This window comes from Podarcis muralis, chromosome 12 (genome assembly GCF_964188315.1).
Source record: "Podarcis muralis chromosome 12, rPodMur119.hap1.1, whole genome shotgun sequence".
In the NCBI taxonomy this organism is placed as follows: Eukaryota; Metazoa; Chordata; class Lepidosauria; order Squamata; family Lacertidae; genus Podarcis; species Podarcis muralis.
The window spans coordinates 36,450,057-36,466,274 of NC_135666.1; the positions used below are offsets into that span (position 1 = coordinate 36,450,057).

Here is a 16,218-nt window from a genome sequence, read left to right on the forward strand (position 1 = left end):
ATTCCCAAACGCCAAAAACCCAGAAGTAAGTGTTCCGGTTTTCGAATGTTTTTCGGAAGCCAAATGTCCGATGCGGTTGTCAGCTATTGTTTCCGTGGCGCCTGCACCAATCAGAAGCTGTGCCTTGGTTTTCGAACGTTTTGTAAGTCAAACGGACTTCCTGAACGGATTAAGTTTGGCACTTTTGTTTTTGCTATTAATTTTGCATTTTCGATTTTGAGGCTTTTTCAGTTAATTTGTTTTTGTTACTGTGTGGATTGATTGATTGTGTGACTGCAGAAATGGATAAAAGCCCACCATCCAAACAATGACTATAAGCAGTGCAGGTAAGAATTTTGTTTAATTTTAATTGTTATCATCTGCAATGCTGTCGTATTTATTTTATAGTACAGTACATTGATTATTTAGGGACGCGGGTGGCGCTGTGGGTAAAAGCCTCAGCGCCTAGGGCTTGCCGATCGAAAGGTCGGCGGTTCAAATCCCCGTGGCGGGGTGCGCTTCCGTTGTTCGGTCCGAGCGCCTGCCAACCTAGCAGTTCGAAAGCACCCCCGGGTGCAAGTAGATAAATAGGGACCGCTTACTAGCGGGAAGGTAAACGACGTTTTCGTGTGCGGCTCTGGCTCGCCAGAGCAGCGATGTCACGCTGGCCACGTGACCCGGAAGTGTCTGCGGACAGCGCTGGCCCCCGGCCTCTTGAGTGAGATGGGCGCACAACCCTAGAGTCTGTCAAGACTGGCCCGTACGGGCAGGGGTACCTTTACCTTTTCCTTTACATTGATTATTGCTTTCATTTTATGGATCAGTGGTCTCGTTAGACAGTAAAATTCATGTTAAATTGCTGTTTTAGGGGTTGTTTTCAGAAGTCTGCAACGGATCAATCCATTTTGCATTACTTTCTATGGGAAAGCGTGCCTGGGTTTTGGAATGCTTTGGTTTTGGAAAGGACTTCCGGAACGGATTAAATTTGAGAACCAAGGTACCACTGTACCTCATAATATTAGAGGCATGGCTAGCAGGTGTGGCCCTAGGTGCGAAGAGGCTTTATGACTTGTTCTCATTTGATTCCTCCCGATTCCCTTCAGAGCTGCCTCGACCTGCCTTTGGACGACACTGAATCAGTACTTCACGCAAAAAACTGAAAAACTAGGAGAGTGTTTTATAAAGCACAGCAAGCCAATTCAGAAGCAGCAACTGGAAAAATTGGCTGAGAATATTTTCGCCCCTCCCTTTCCCTTTTTTTGAAAGGGTGAGGACGTGTGTCAGTTATAGTGATAGGCATTCACGCCGTAGAATTTGTGCCTTCTGCCTTTCCTGTCGTGATCCCTCAGGTCCCTTATTCCTCCTCTAGTTAGATCACTCAGGCGTTTGATGGCTTCACCCTTCCTAAAACAATACTGCATATCGTTTAATTTTGTTTGAGGCCGAGCTATCCCGCAGTTAGGAATCCATTCTGGGAAAGTGGACCTGCTTTCGATCCCTGGGAACACATTAGGAACACATTGAACACCCGGGATGTCGTCACATGTTTCAAAGCTCACCTCCGTTGGGCCTGGTTTAGAGAGGCTGATGGGATGGTGCCACACAATGTAATTGCTTAAGCGGGAGGGGGGCAGATCTTCGTAGCGAATGGATTCAGCGGGCTTCACAACAATCTCTGGTTCGGGGGGAACAGCAAGCTGTCTTTGATACAACTTCTCCGTCTTCCAAGTATCTGTAATTTTCTGAAACCTGCTCCACGGAAGTTTCGTATGTTTCATGCTTTCTCTCGGGTTGCCTACCGGGCGATCGATCTGATTTTGTTGGAAGTCCTCAATTCTCTTTTTTGCTCCGCTGTCCGTTTCCGGAGGCATTTGCCTACTGCTGCTCTGCACCGCATCTAAACATTTGCGTATGAGTGACTCGCCTGTCCATTGAGGTGGGTGCTCACAAATATAGCCAGGATCCTGCTGCTGAGGGTCATAGGGGCGAATAGGTTTGCCTTGAAGTGCGCGAGCAATACGTCCTTCTAAGGGTCTTACTTGAGTCTCAGCTGACGGAAATGATTCTCTCTGAAAAACAGATAGTTTGGGATTGATGTTCTCTAAAGACAACTCTCAGAGCAGCAATGGGGAACTTTTGGCTCTCCAGATGCAGTTAGATTCCCAACTCCCATCAGCCCCAGTCAGCATGGCCAATGGTCAGGGGTGATGGGAGTTGTAGTCCAGCAGTATCTGCCATGCCAGAAATACCCCAAACGAGATACTGTATATCATTTGCTTGATGATTTAATATTTAAATAAATTGTCCTTTGTGCAAGCAAATTCCAGGGCAGTGTATGAAAATATCAGCAACAAGAGAATACAGTGGTACCTCGGCTTAAGTACTTAATTCGTTCCGGAGGTCTGTTCTTAACCTGAAACTGTTCTTAACCTGAAGCACCACTTTAGCTAATGGGGCCTCCTGCTGCCACCACGCCGCCGGAGCACAATTTCTGTTCTCATCCTGAAGCAAAGTTCTTAACCTGAAGCACTATTTCTGGGTTAGTGGAGTCTGTAACCTGAAGCGTATGTAACCTGAAGCGTATGTAATCCGAGGTACCACTGTACAAGAAACCAAAAGACAACATCCAGGAAACGAACAAACAGACTGGAGGACAGATGTAACCTTTTAAAAATGTCTGGTCAAAGAATAGGGCTGGGCGATATTTGGTTTTCAACAGCGTGATATATCACCAGCTAAACATTGCGATATACTGATATATCATGATGTCTGAAATAAGGATGGAGCTATGTATAAAGGCATTGTCTGGGTTCACGGTTTTCCCCACATCGCAATTTTTTGCATAGCACACACAAACACACATAATGATTCGTGATATATTGCCCGGTCAAAAATTATGAAGCCGATACCACAATATGGACTTCAGACTGGTTTTGGACGATATAGTGATATGTCGCCCAGCCCTAACAAAGAGGAAAATCTTAACCTGGTGCTGAAAAGATTGCAACTTCAGTGTCAATGCAAGATTAAAAGTCGCTGTAGGCATTGCAAGGTGACGGCTATGTTCAGGGTATTACCCTTTTTTTACCATTTATTTCCATTATTATTAGTAATAACAGTTTATTTGTTCCACTCCATTAAAGAAAAGCTTTAATGAAGACATTTCATCACCACGGATCAATAAAACGTGTCTCATCACAAACAAAGCTAATGCATAGGAAAAGTGTGCCTTGCGACAATAAGGTTGCAGTGTGGAGTGTTGCTGTTCAGAATTCCAGCCTCTCCATTCTCCTTCCCACCTGGTTTTCTAGGACAGTCAGCTGGCTGTTCTATGAAACTGAGCATGCTCAGTCCTCACTGGGCTGCTTTGTGGTTTCCCCCTTCCCTTAGAGACACGTTTGTTTGTTTGTGCATTTCTGCCCACCCCCCAGCTTGCTGATATCTCCCTCTTGGGTGCCGTGGGTGGGTGCTGCCCTTCAGTCTACATCATCAATGGCATCACAGCCTGAACATCAGAAATGGAAGGGAGCGATCAGCTTGAAAGGTCCTAGTTGCCATACTTACGAGTTCAACGTCCATGCCCAGTTCTCCAGTTGCTCTGCCAATCATCTTGGGATCATGGTCATCCAGCAGCAAGGGGTTCATAGAACCTTTACCTTAAGCAAACCAATGTTGACATCAGTTTAGGAAGCTAATATGTAATATGTGGTATTTTTCTTTGAAAAATAGCAATAATATTGTTATGTGTTCCCCCAGTCTCCAAGCTGTTAGAGATTCCAGGGGTACCTGTGCTTAACCCAGGATTTGGTTTCCTTGGAATGAAAACCAATGGAGATGGTGCTATCTCCAGGATAAATGGTTTTATTTACACATATATAGATCCCAAGCATAGGTTGGGGCAGCTCACAGCAGCAACACCCCCCCCCCCGTAGTTTTTGCTTCCCCTTTAAGCTTCCAGGGGAGACACAAAGTCATGTCTCTGTGTCTGCAGCTTCAACATCCAGCTCACACCTCACAGATATACCAATTCTGGGCCTTGTTCTTCTACCTAGGATCATGTGGCCTTTAGTCAGGTGAAGGAAGATCCCTATGGCCCTCTTTCCTGGAGAGTAGCATCACTTAGCTCGTTCTTTGAGATGCTCACAAAGGCTTCACTCAAGCCATTACCGTTATAAGTTTGACCCATTCTGCAGGTTCCCTCGTATACATTCCAGCCTTACAGGTCCAGGTCCCAATAATTGGGAGCCCAGGTATCATCAAGACTGTCCCCCCCCCAAAAAACCTCCCCTCATCATAATATTTTGGAAGATGCAGAGCAAATCTCAAGATGATTTATCTGTAGGTATTTTGTGTTCCAGCATTAATCTCTCATGTCTAATAAGTGTGTACCTGTGTAGTCACGCTTGTAAGTCGAAAACCAGAGGGCCTTTTTGATATTTTCCAGCATGTTGGCAGCTCTGAATGAAATGTCAAGCTCCGGGGGTCTGGAAGTCTTTTTGCGGCCCCCCTTTGGGGAAGCATTTGGGTCGCCTGCCTCACCATTTTCATCGCCATTCTGAGAATAAACGTAGAACAGGCATAGTTAAAGTCTCCTGCTTAAACCGTGCAAGTGTTTGCTGAGAGGGTAGGAAGGCCACAACTTTCAAAACTGAAGCTGTCAAGTTTTCAAATGTGGTTTTAGAAATCTGTCTAATTGGGAGCAAATGAATGAGGATGGTAAAAGTTTGGATGCACTTTCCACACTTCCACATAAGAGTCTAGGGCAGGGATGGGGAGCTGTGTTCAGCTTGAGGGCCACACTCCCTTTTGAGCAACCTTCTGGAGGCCATGGGCCAGTGGAGGTCAGGACCAGAGGCAAAAGAGGATGGAGCCATTAATATGAATGCTACCTTACTACGGTGGGATATTTTCTACACACATTCTGCCACCCTCCCTCCTCCATTCAAAGAAGGCATTGCCTCTGCCATGGGCGTGTCTACTTTGTATAATTTAAAAAAATATATCATTTCCTGTCATTGTTCTGTTTTAAACTTTTTCTAAAAGGTCGTTTTTATTTTGTGCATCATCTCGAGACGTATAAGTGGAAGGCAGTTAAGAAATAACAGCAACAATAATATTATAGTCCATGAAGCCGGTTGGCAAAAGCTGGTCTACTCTGCCAGAGCTGTCTCCAAGACCTCTTTGTTACTTGAGGTTGTAAAATTTTATTTTTAAAGATGGAGGTAACCAGGAATTGAACCTGTTTCTTTTTGATTGCTGAGCTGTAACCCTCCCTCTAATGTCAAAATTCCCAACCATAGTCGCGATTACCTACAGGAAAGTATCCAAGCCGTCTGTCTAAAGGTTCGCCGGCTCTTTCGTCTTTTTCGGGGCCACCTTTAAAATTCAGGAGGAAATACTTGGTTGCATAATATGAAATTCAAGCAGCTGAGGTTAGAAGAAGACTCTGACTTGGAAGGGGGCAGCTACTTTGCTATAGTCAATAAATGCTTCCTCATCCACCGCAAATCAGAGATCTACCAGGAGGTCTTGACCTGTGTCCCGGTTGGGCAGAAGGCAGAAGACTACCATCTTTCGCAGAGCACTTTTAACAATGTTTGTGGAAGAGGAGCAAAATTGGCTGAGTACACACCATACAGTAAAAGCACAATCTTGGGCACAGTAATTTGTTAAGGGTGCTCTCTGAAGGGTCAACCAAAGTTCCCAGGTTTCTTTCCGGGTTGGTGGTAGTGGTGTGTGTTTTAAATGTATGGCACACACTCCTGGTGTACAGTCATGATGATTTTGCTGCCAGCGTCTGAATGCAAAGAAGGAACACAGCTGAAGAATTCCTCAGAGAAGGCCATAATTCTTAACCTGATAAGCTTTGCTTGGAATAGAACTTGTCCTCTGATGGTCCCTTGCAAAACAAAAATAGAACCGCACGTCTTTCCATCTTTGTACTGCTTAGGGCCAGTCTAGAATGAAGTACTGGCAGACGGGAGAAAGTTTAGAAGGAGGAATGCTAATCACACTATTGTACAATAATGTCTTACAAGCCTCCTTTGTTTACTAGGCAAAGACCCCACAATGTGCTTCAGCATTCTTATTCAGCGTTGTGGTGATGGGTGGTTGGAGATAACAGCTCCTTAACTCAACTTGACCTGTTGCTTAATGCCATTACTTCCCAATGATTAAAGCTTCTTAACATTGTATGCATTTAAACTGGACAAATGTTCTGTGACTGCAGTAGTCTCATGAGGTTTTCCTCTTGCATTACTTCCCTATGCCTGTAATCCGTTTTGTGTTATTGCCAACACGTTTATAGAAGTGTGAATGCGCAGTATGGTCATTTATTCATTCATTTATTTAAAAGATGTTATGCTACTTTTTCAACGCATTCAGAGCAATTTTGGGGGAAAGAGAAAAATTAAAACTGGAATAATAAAATAAAAATAAACACACATATACATTGTGGTGTGCTCTCCCCAGGGAGGTTCATCCAGCACCTTCATTATAAGGTAAAAGGTAAAGGACCCCTGGACGGTTAAGTCCAGTCAAAGGCGACTATGGGGTACAGCACTCATCTCGCTTCAGGCCGAGGGAGCTGGTGTTTGTCCACAGACAGCTTTCAGGGTCATGTGACCAGCATGACTAAACTGCTTCTGGCACAACAGAACACCATGACAGAAACCAGAGTGCACGGAAATGCTATTTACCTTTCCATCACAGCGGTACCTATTTATCTACTTGCACTGGCATGCTTTCGAACTGCTAGGTTGGCAGGAGCTGGGACAGAGCAAGGGGAGCTCACCCTGTTGCAGGGATTTGAACTGCCGACCTTCTGACTGGCAAGCCCAAGAGGCTCAGTGGCTTAGACCACAGGGCCACCTGCATCCCCCTACCTTCATTATACATCTTTAGGCACCAGGCGCAAGCATTCTTCTTCAACCAGCCCTTGGCTGATTAATATTCTACAACCTTTTAAATGTGTTTGCAGAAGGAGGGGTTATTGTTTTGTTGTTTTTGTTTTAACTATTTATTTGTGGTTTTGCTTTATATTTTATCTTGTTAACCACCCTGAGATCTTGGGATGATGGGCATTATATAAATTTAACAAACAAACAAACAAACAAACAAACAAACAAACAAACAAACAAACGTGTGTGTATTAGCCAGTTGAAAGCATCGTAAGGGGCAAACCCCAATAGACAGATAAAGAAGGGATGGCTTGTCTGAAAAATCAGGCTGAGAAGAACAATCCCTCAGTTTTAGAAGATATTGGGGCCACAGCTGTAGAGCCCTTGCTTTCAGTGGCATATATTTGTATTGCATGGACAGATGTATAAAGTAACAAAAGCAGAAGTGGTCGGATGAAGGAGGCTTGATAATGTCACTATATTACAATCTAATCTCCAGGATCTCCCTCCCCCTTTCCTTGGAACAGGAGAAACCCTGCTGCAGGCCTCAGTTGAAAGCCCCACCAGGAACTCTGTGGAACCCTGCCAATAAACCCATTATGTTATGAGCACCTGTACAGAGCTTGAATTCAAAAGTCAAGGTTCAGCCATCAGGACTGAGTCTGTGGCTTAGCCTCCTGTGACTCAGTAGATTTGAGTCTGATGGTGTTTTCACCCGCAGATTTCTATTGATTCCAAAACAGTTTTGGGCCTTACATGGATCTCAGAGTCAGAGGATGTTTAGCATTTGGACAGAAGTGTGCAGATGAGGAGGAGATGGACAAGCCCTGAATACAGAGATGGTCAATGTTTCCTCCACATACCAGGTATGTCATACCTGCCTTTTGGGAAAGGTAGCATAACAAATAATAGAATCACAGAATGGTAGAGTTGGAAGAGATCCCAAGGGACATCTAGTCCAGGGGCCAGCAAACTTTTTCAGCAGGGGGTCGGTCCACTGTCCCTCACACCTTATGGGGGGCCGGACTATATTTTGAAATATATATATGAATGAATTCCTGTGCACATTGGGAAGAATGGGGCGGGGGAAGGGCAGGCATAACTCTTCACGGCAGGTTCTCGAGCTGGATTTTGGACCCAGGTGGGCCTGATCCGGCTCAGGGGCCGTAGTTTGCCAAACCCCTGATCTAGTCCAACCTTCTGCACTGCAGGAATCTTAACTAGATCATACATGACTGGTGGCCATCCAACCTTTGCTTAAAAACTTCCAAGGAAGGAGAGTCCGCTACCTCTAGTTAGGAGTCCGTTCCTCTGCTGAACAGCTCTTGCTGTCAGAAAGTTCTTCCTGAAGTTTAGTCAGAATCTTCTTTCTTGTAATTTGAAGCCATTGGTTTGACTCCTACCCTCCAATTATATGGACATATTGCTGCTCCCCCTCTTCCCCCAAGATAATGCACAGAACTGCCTTAAAGAAATTTGAATGAAGAGTTTGGATTTGATATCCCGCTTTATCACTATCCTAAGGAGTCTCAAAGCGGCTAACAATCTCCTTTCCCTTCCTCCCCAACAACAAACACTCTGTGAGGTGAGTGGGGCTGAGAGACTTCAAAGAAGTGTGACTGGCCCAAGGTCACCCAGCAGCTGCATGTGGAGGAGCAGGGAATCAAACCCGGCTCACCAGATTATGAGTCCACCGCTCTTGACCACTAATCCACACTTCTAAATAGAGAGGTCTGCTAGCTTATACAGTTGAGAATATGATCTTCAACAGGCGTGGGGAACATTTAGTGTTCCAGAGGCTAAACTACAGCTCCTATCATCCCTTAGCCATTGGCTAAGATTGCTAGGGCAGGTGGGAATTGTCGTTCAGCATCATCTGGAGGGTCGCCCGTTGCACACTTCTTCTTTACAGCTATCCTAAGAGCAGGTTTTTAAATTAAGTTTTTCTAGCTGATAAAATAATAATAATAATAATAATAATAATAATAATAATAATTATTTTTATTTATACCCCACCCTCCCCAGCCAAGGCCGGGCTCAGGGCGGCTAACAAGCAATAATAAAAACAAGTTGAATGAATACAACTTAAAAACAAGATTAAAATACAACATTAAAATATTGAAACATTAAAATATTGAAACATTAAAATATTGAAACATTAAAATATTGAAACATTAAAATATTGAAACATTAAAATATTAAAATGCATCCTCATCACAGGAGGAGAAAGGGAAAAGAAAAAAGAAAAAAGAAAGAGGGGGAGGGAATCAAATTGGCTCCAAGCCAAAGGCCAGGTGGAACAACTCTGTCTTACAGGCCCTGCAGAAAGAAATCAGTTCCTGCAGGGCCCTGGTCCCATGAGGCAGAGCGTTCCACCAGGCTGGAGCCAGTGTTGAAAAGGCCCTAGCTCTGCTTGAGGCTAATCTAACTTCCTTAGGGCCTGGGACCACTAGGGTGTTGCTATTTATGGACCTTGAGGCATACCGGGGCATACCGGGAGAGGCGGTCCCGTAGGTACGACATGAGAAAAAGACATGAGAAGACTTAAACCAAAACCGCACACAGGCACAAATGAATAATGCTTTACCTGTGATGTCGATGTTATTGTGGACGTAAGGATGAAGTGGCCGGTGACGGCCGGCCACAAGATGGGTCTCTGGATTGGCTGGCGACTTGTGCCTTAGATACTTCTCATATCTATCAAATACAGCAGAAAGTTTTTGACAGGGACAAAGAACATTGTATGGTCATGATGGGCTTCGGTTGCTTGGAATGGATTTCAGATGAAGAAATACAATCCCTTAATTTTGCTCCATACTTCTACCTTGACTTCTCTACAAGCTGTTCCATACCTGCCGACAGGAATGCCCTGGGTTCAGTTGAGGGATTCAGCTGTTAAACTACAGGCTACAGCAACACATTTCACCCAGATTTTACTAACAGTATTAAAAAGAAGAAGAAGAAGTAGTCCTAGGAATAAGCCAAAGGCATGGGAAAGAAGGGCATCCCTCCTGCCTCACCAGAGTGGTACATGCTCTGGTTATCTCCTGCTTGGACTATTGCAATGCTCTCTACATGGGGCTACCTTCAAAGGTGACTCGGAAACTACAATTAATCCAGAATGCAGTTGCTAGACTGGCGACTGGGAGTGGCCACTGGGACCATATAACACCTGTCCCAAAGGATCTACGTTGGCTCCCAGTACGTTTCTGAGTTTAATTCAAAGTGTTGGTGTTGACCTTTAAAGCCTTAAACTGTTTCGGCCCTGGACATCTGAAGGAGTGTCTCCATCCCCATTGTTCAGCCCGGACATTGAGGTCCAGCGACTTCTGGCGGTTCCCTCATTGCAAGAATTGACGTTACAGGGAACCAGGCAGAGGGCCTTATTGGTAGTCCACCCCCCCATGGAATGCCCTCCCATCAGATGTCAAGGAAATAATAATATGACTTTTCATAGATATCTGAAGGCAGTCCTCTTTCGGGAAGCTTTTGATGTTTGGTGTTCTGTTGGAAGCTGCCCAGAGTGGCTGGGGTACAAGCAATAAATTATTATCATTACTCAGCATGAATTCTTTCCCTTTTCCTAGGAAGATGACCCCACACCTGCCCTTCTCTGCACCCGAAGTGCTAAATGCACACACTTGTTTTCTTTCTTAACTTTTTTTGCACTTCAGGAAGGGTAATGCAGATTTCTGGAACGAGGTCCAGTGGAGAGCTTGGGCCATCGTTTTCTAGCCAATAAATTATACAGAAACTAATTTAACAATAAACCAAAGGGAAGGGCAGTGTCCTCATCATCAGCAAGCCTTTGTGGTCATCTTCAGATCTTTCTGTCGCCTCAGGGGGAAGAGCTGGGGACCTGGACTGTGGCATCAATTGCCAGGAACTAGAAACCACAAACTCCTCCATATAGTCCTAATATATTGTACATTTTGAACTGTAAGCTGCTTTAGAAGCCAGTTTGGCTGGGAAATGGATAAAAATGTCAGTCATACTTTTTCTGTTATCTGAATATAAAACACACAGATTTTAACACAGACGTAAGTTAACTGTACTTACTCCTCTGAATTTTCTGGCAAGTCAGGAAGTCTGTAATAAGAGAGAGGTCAGCCAATTACGTCAGTGTATAGGATACCTTATACTTCCAAAAGGCAATTGTAATTGAGACTATTCTGATTGCTGCAGCTGAATCTGGCCAAATGGCTTTAGGATATACTCGAAGCTTTGTAAATTTCACCCATTGGTCTAGAGAGGTCTAGAAGGTACAACACGAGAAAGGGCCTTCTCTGCAGTGGCTCCCCGCCTGTGGAATATTCCCCCCAGGGAAGTTCACCTTCATTATACACTTTTAGGTGCCAGGCAAAAACGTTCCTGTTTAATCAGGCCCTTGGCTGATTTGATTGACATCCTATGCCCTTTTAAATTGTGGGGTGGATTTTTTTTTTTGGGGGGGGAGGGTTATTATGTTGTTGTTTTTATTTTGATTATGCATTTTGTGGTTTTATATTTTGATTTTATTCTGTGAACCACCCTGGCACCTTTGGGTATAGGGGGGTATATAAATTCAATTGATGAAGATGATGATAAAGATGATGATAAAATGTCCTTCACGTTTTGGACATGGATTGTAACATGATGCAAACAGCAGGACTTTGTGTTGTTAGGAGTCAAAATGAGGAGAACCTCCTTGGATGGATCTATTTTGGGAGACAAATGTTATTTGGAATCCATCAGGTAGTATTTTGTCTGCACTGTGCTGAATTATTCATAGTTGTAAAATATTTACATAAGTGGTTTATTGATTTTGGTAATTATTTTGCTATTAAACAGTGTATTTTGTATTGTACTGTATTTAGAATCATATAGAATTGTAGAGCTGGATGGGATCCTAAGGGTCATCTAGTCCAACCCCCTGCAAGGCAGGAATCTCAACATGCAGTCCCCCATCCAATTTGAAACCAGACCAGACCCTGCTTAGCTTTGCAAATGTGCTAGCAGTTTTGTTGCTGCACCACTAGCAGGTAACTTCTGTTTGATTATTTTTGTCCACCGCCCTGGGATCCTATGGGCTGAAGGGCACTTTTAAAATCAAATTAATAACAGCAGGAGCAGCAACCAAAAATTATAGGGAGCAAGGCTTTCATGTGTGCAGTAAAATGAGGCGGTCGACTTCTGAGGTGGTAAAAGAGACTGTGCCATTTCAAACTGCAGGTGGTAGATCACATCTTTTAACCCTCCCCGTACATAAACAACTCACTGGAAGTAGTTCAGTCCTGTTCAGTAAATTTATTGTGCTAGCCAAAGGACCTGACAAAACCATATAACACAGGCAATATAAAATATAAAGCAAAACCTCTATTTGAACAAACAGAACCATGTGTTGCAAGCAAGACTGTGAATGGGGAGCCTCCGCAACCACATACAACATATTTCAATTTAGAACTCCAAATCTTCCTTACAATTTACTGTTATTTTGTCCAATTCCTTCTTCCTAATCTTTCTCGCCGCTAGTGCAAAAAGGGTGACTTTATGAGCCTCACGGGTGTTAGAGTTACTCAACAATCACAGAACTCTCTCTGCTGAGGAGAGACTGCTTTCTTGAACAAACGGGATTTAGAAAGCATCTCCAAGCTTCGTGTATGATGGGCAGTAAAACAAATAATGAAGAATGTCTTTGACCCCTGGTTGCCCACATATACAGAATCTACCTGCATATGGAATCTTTGCAAGTAGAGAGCTAGGGCAACATGGAATGGTCCCAGCTAGACAATCCTTTCTTCCAGATGTGCTAGGTTTTTTACTTGCAAGATGAGCAATTTTATGAAGGGGTGCAGTTCTAAACAAACCACTTTGCTGAATGCGTAGAGCAGGTTTAATCTAGCTAGTCTGTTCTCTCCAGCTTTCTGGAGACTGGTTTCCTGACATGACGTGTGTCCAGACATAACCACAAACATTACAAACACTGCACGGGAAGGAAGTATGTTTTCAAATAAGGAAGCACTGCTTCCCTACATCAATACCTAATAGGGGAGGGGCACAGCTCAGGATCTCAAGTGGACTCATTGCCATATCTGGATTTGAAGACTGAAAAAATATTGGGTCATAAAAAATAGAATACCGTAGGTGGATGTTAATGAGTGAATACTCTATTTAGGTGAAGGACAGAAAACCGGAAGTCTTTTTATCTCCTCCCCTCTTTCTTTTCCTTTTCCCTTCTTTTCCCTTCTGTTCCTTTTTAGATTAGATTTTTAAAGTATTTATTTTATTCTGGTGTATTATAAAAGATAATTTGTACTGGGAATGAACCTTTGTATATCTTTGGATTAGTATAAATGCAAATAGATATATTTTTTAAAAGGATCTCATGTGGGCTTTAATAGTTGTTCTTGGAATGTATCCTAATTTTTTCATTATGCAGATAAAACAACTTTGTTTCTTTCTGAATGAAACAGGCATTCAAACAAATAATTATGTTTATTCCAGTTCTAAAAGCGTGCAGCAACCACTTTTTGTGTTTTGGTGCCATCAGGTGGCAAAACTATAGTTCTGCAGTTCTAATCCCACAATGCTCAAGTTTCTGTCAGCCGGCTAAGTTTTCATATGGGCAATGAGAGAACCTTTTCTTCAGTTATTAACTTAACCGCTAGCTCTCTGCAAGGACCCTGCATCAAAATCTAAAGGCACAACCACAACAGCACTCGAGCTCCATGTGCTATTTAAAGACAGTCTGATCTTAGCTGGGAACAACATCTTGAGAGAAAACTTGTTAACCTGTTGCTGCAAATATAACAAAGGGTGCTTCTGGACTGCCATTATTTTCAAGTGGAATTCTGTCATCTAACCTCCCCAGAAACAAATCAGAACAAAAGCTTATCAAACAGCCAAAGTTGCCTAACCTTCCTGCAAACCAATAAGAATGGAAGCCAAAGCAGTTCATCTTTAACACACCAGCCTTTATGAACTGACATGGAATCCAGTCCACAAAAGCCCATTTTATAATACAGTTGTCTTTAAAGGGGTCACAATACAATCTGTGGTTTTAATCTTAGGATATACGTGACCTGACTCTTGTGATGAAGATACCTGTCTATCTTAGCGATGCTGACTAAAAACCCATTCAACCAAGCTTAAATGCAAAACCACACAAGGTATATAGGAGTGCCCTTTGCTATGGCACTATTGCCAAAATAATGACATACCTGTTAATGTAGTGATCTGATAACTGCAGAATTTCAGGATGTAGACACCAGTGCCTCATTATTGAATGTGTATCATGAAAGCTCTCTGTTCACATTGGGCAGTCTCTTTTGACCATAGGATGGAGGGAATGTTTTTTTTATAAAATAAATATTTTTCCAGGTTTAGTCCTCATCAGTTTTTGGCTTTCCAAGAGACACCAGCATTTCTGAATTGGCTTCTGGATTTGAACACGAATATCCAGCCATCCAGAGACAGAGAGAAAGCAGATAGCCTACCTTAGTGGGGCATCTCTGTTACTGCCATAGTACTGGTGTTCCTGATCAAACTTGTAAGGTGGCTCGTAGATTCTGTGGGATTCTGGCAACAGGGGTTCAGATTCTTGTTCTCCTTTCACGATGGGCTTGCGCAGCTGGAATATTTCCCTTAGCTCTTCATATCTGAAATCATATCAAATGTTCCCAAAGAGCAGCTGCAGCAATGATACTCTACCTGAGTGATGCTTGCTTCATAGCTAGAATGGCCACTTACCAGACCAGAGGGCAAAAGAGGACACAGATTTGCATAGAAGTTGCACAGGCTGATTAAGATGCATTGGTTCACATTTGGAAGCAATTGCTGCAGTTTAAATAGAAACATAATGCATCTTGCCATAGCGGGCATGACTGCTGACCTGGCTCTGATTGTTGATAGTCAACTTGAAGGCTCTCTCGCCTTTGCCAGTGTGGTGTAGTGGTTAAGAGCGGTAGACTCGTAATCTGGGGGACCGGGTTCGCATCCTCGCTCCTCCATATGCAGCTGCTGGGTGACCTTGGGCTAGTCACACTTCTTTGAAGTCTCTCAGCCCCACTCACCTCACAGAGTGTTTGTTGTGGGGGAGGAAGGGAAAGGAGAATGTTAGCCGCTTTGAGACTCCTTCAGGTAGTGATAAAGCGGGATGTCAACCTTTTATAAAAAGGATGTCAGACCCCTGACAGTTAAGTCCAGTTGCGAATGACTCTGGGGTTGCATCGCTCATCTCGCTTTACTAGCCGAGGGAGCTGACGTTTGTCTGCAGACAGTTTTTCCGGGTCATGTAGCCACCATGACTAAGCCGCTTCTGGCAAAATCAGAGCAGCACATGGAAACGCTGTTTACCTTCCCGCCAGAGCGGCACCTATTTATCTACTTGCACTTTTTTGTGTGCTTTCGAACTGCTAGGTTGGCAGGAGCTGGGACCGAGCAACGGGAGCTCACCCCATCGCAGGGATTCGAACTGCCAACCTTCTGATTGGCAAGCCCAAGGCTCGGTGGTTTACACCACAGCGCCACCCATGTCCCTATATGCATGTTTACTCAGAATTAAATCTCATCAAAGTCAATGAGGCTTAATTCCAATTCACAGCATTGTGGCCATAATGAGTATATTCATACTACAGTGGTACCTCAGGTGACAAACACCTTGGGTCACAAACACTTTGGGTTACAGACTCCGCTAACCCAGAAGTAGTACCTCAGGTTAAAAACTTTACCTCAGGATGAGAACAGAAATCATGCGGCAGCGGCAGCGGGAGGCCCCATTAGCTAAAGTGGTACCTCAGGTTAAGAACGGTTTCGGTTTAAGAACAGACCTCCAGAATGAATTAAGTTTGTAACCAGAGGTACCTCTGTATAAGACCTAAGTCAGCTAAATAGAGATATTGTGAAAAAAATAGAGTGAATAGCTACTCTTACCTTTCTGGTGATATAGGTGGGCCCGGGGGGATATGCAGTGGAGTCAGGTGATTCGTAGATTCCAAGGTTTTTGTTACTAAGGCTGTTCCATCTTGAGCATCATTGTAATAGGTCATACCCGTATGCATTTCCATCTTTAATAGCTACAGAGTAAATTTATACAGAGAAAAGTCCGTGATCAAAGCAACTAGCATTTTGCTTAGTTTGAACAGATAAAATTCTGTTTCAATAGGTAACCAGAATTGATTTAGCAACAGCGCCAACTTCATTACTGAAAGAGATCACTTTTCAGATTGCAATGTAAAAATGAGAGAGTCTGGACAAAGATAGACATGAGAAAGAATTTCATGATGAACTAGAAACATTGAAAACTTGGGATTTTGGAAAAGAAGTCGTCAATTTTGTTTTTTCAAAGTGACACAGTATCATA

At 43.5% G+C, this 16,218-nt stretch overlaps 1 protein-coding gene across 1 annotated transcript; it reads right to left on the reverse strand.

Moving 5' to 3' along the window:
- Positions 1-921: 921 nt before the first annotated feature.
- Positions 922-15,923, reverse strand: SPMIP4 (sperm microtubule inner protein 4). Its single transcript, XM_077937056.1, has 7 exons — positions 15,789-15,923; positions 14,354-14,515; positions 9,466-9,575; positions 5,294-5,355; positions 4,369-4,534; positions 3,544-3,635; positions 922-2,048 (listed from the first exon to the last, which is right to left on the reverse strand). Exons 1-7 carry the CDS (start codon positions 15,920-15,922, stop codon positions 1,260-1,262), a joined length of 1,515 nt encoding a protein of 504 aa, XP_077793182.1. The 5' UTR covers position 15,923; the 3' UTR covers positions 922-1,259.
- Between the last annotated feature and the right edge of the window lie 295 nt (positions 15,924-16,218).

Excerpts from the sequence above, each read along its gene's own strand:
- SPMIP4 (XM_077937056.1), bottom strand. The coding sequence starts at position 15,922 with ATGGAAATGCATACGGGTATGACCTATTACAATGATGCTCAAGATGGA. Across the intron at positions 3,636-4,368 it reads TTACAAGCGTGACTACACAG|GTAAAGGTTCTATGAACCCC; the intron begins GTACACACTTAT and ends GGTTTGCTTAAG. Across the intron at positions 2,049-3,543 it reads TGGGCATGGACGTTGAACTC|AGAGAATCATTTCCGTCAGC; the intron begins GTAAGTATGGCA and ends TCTGTTTTTCAG.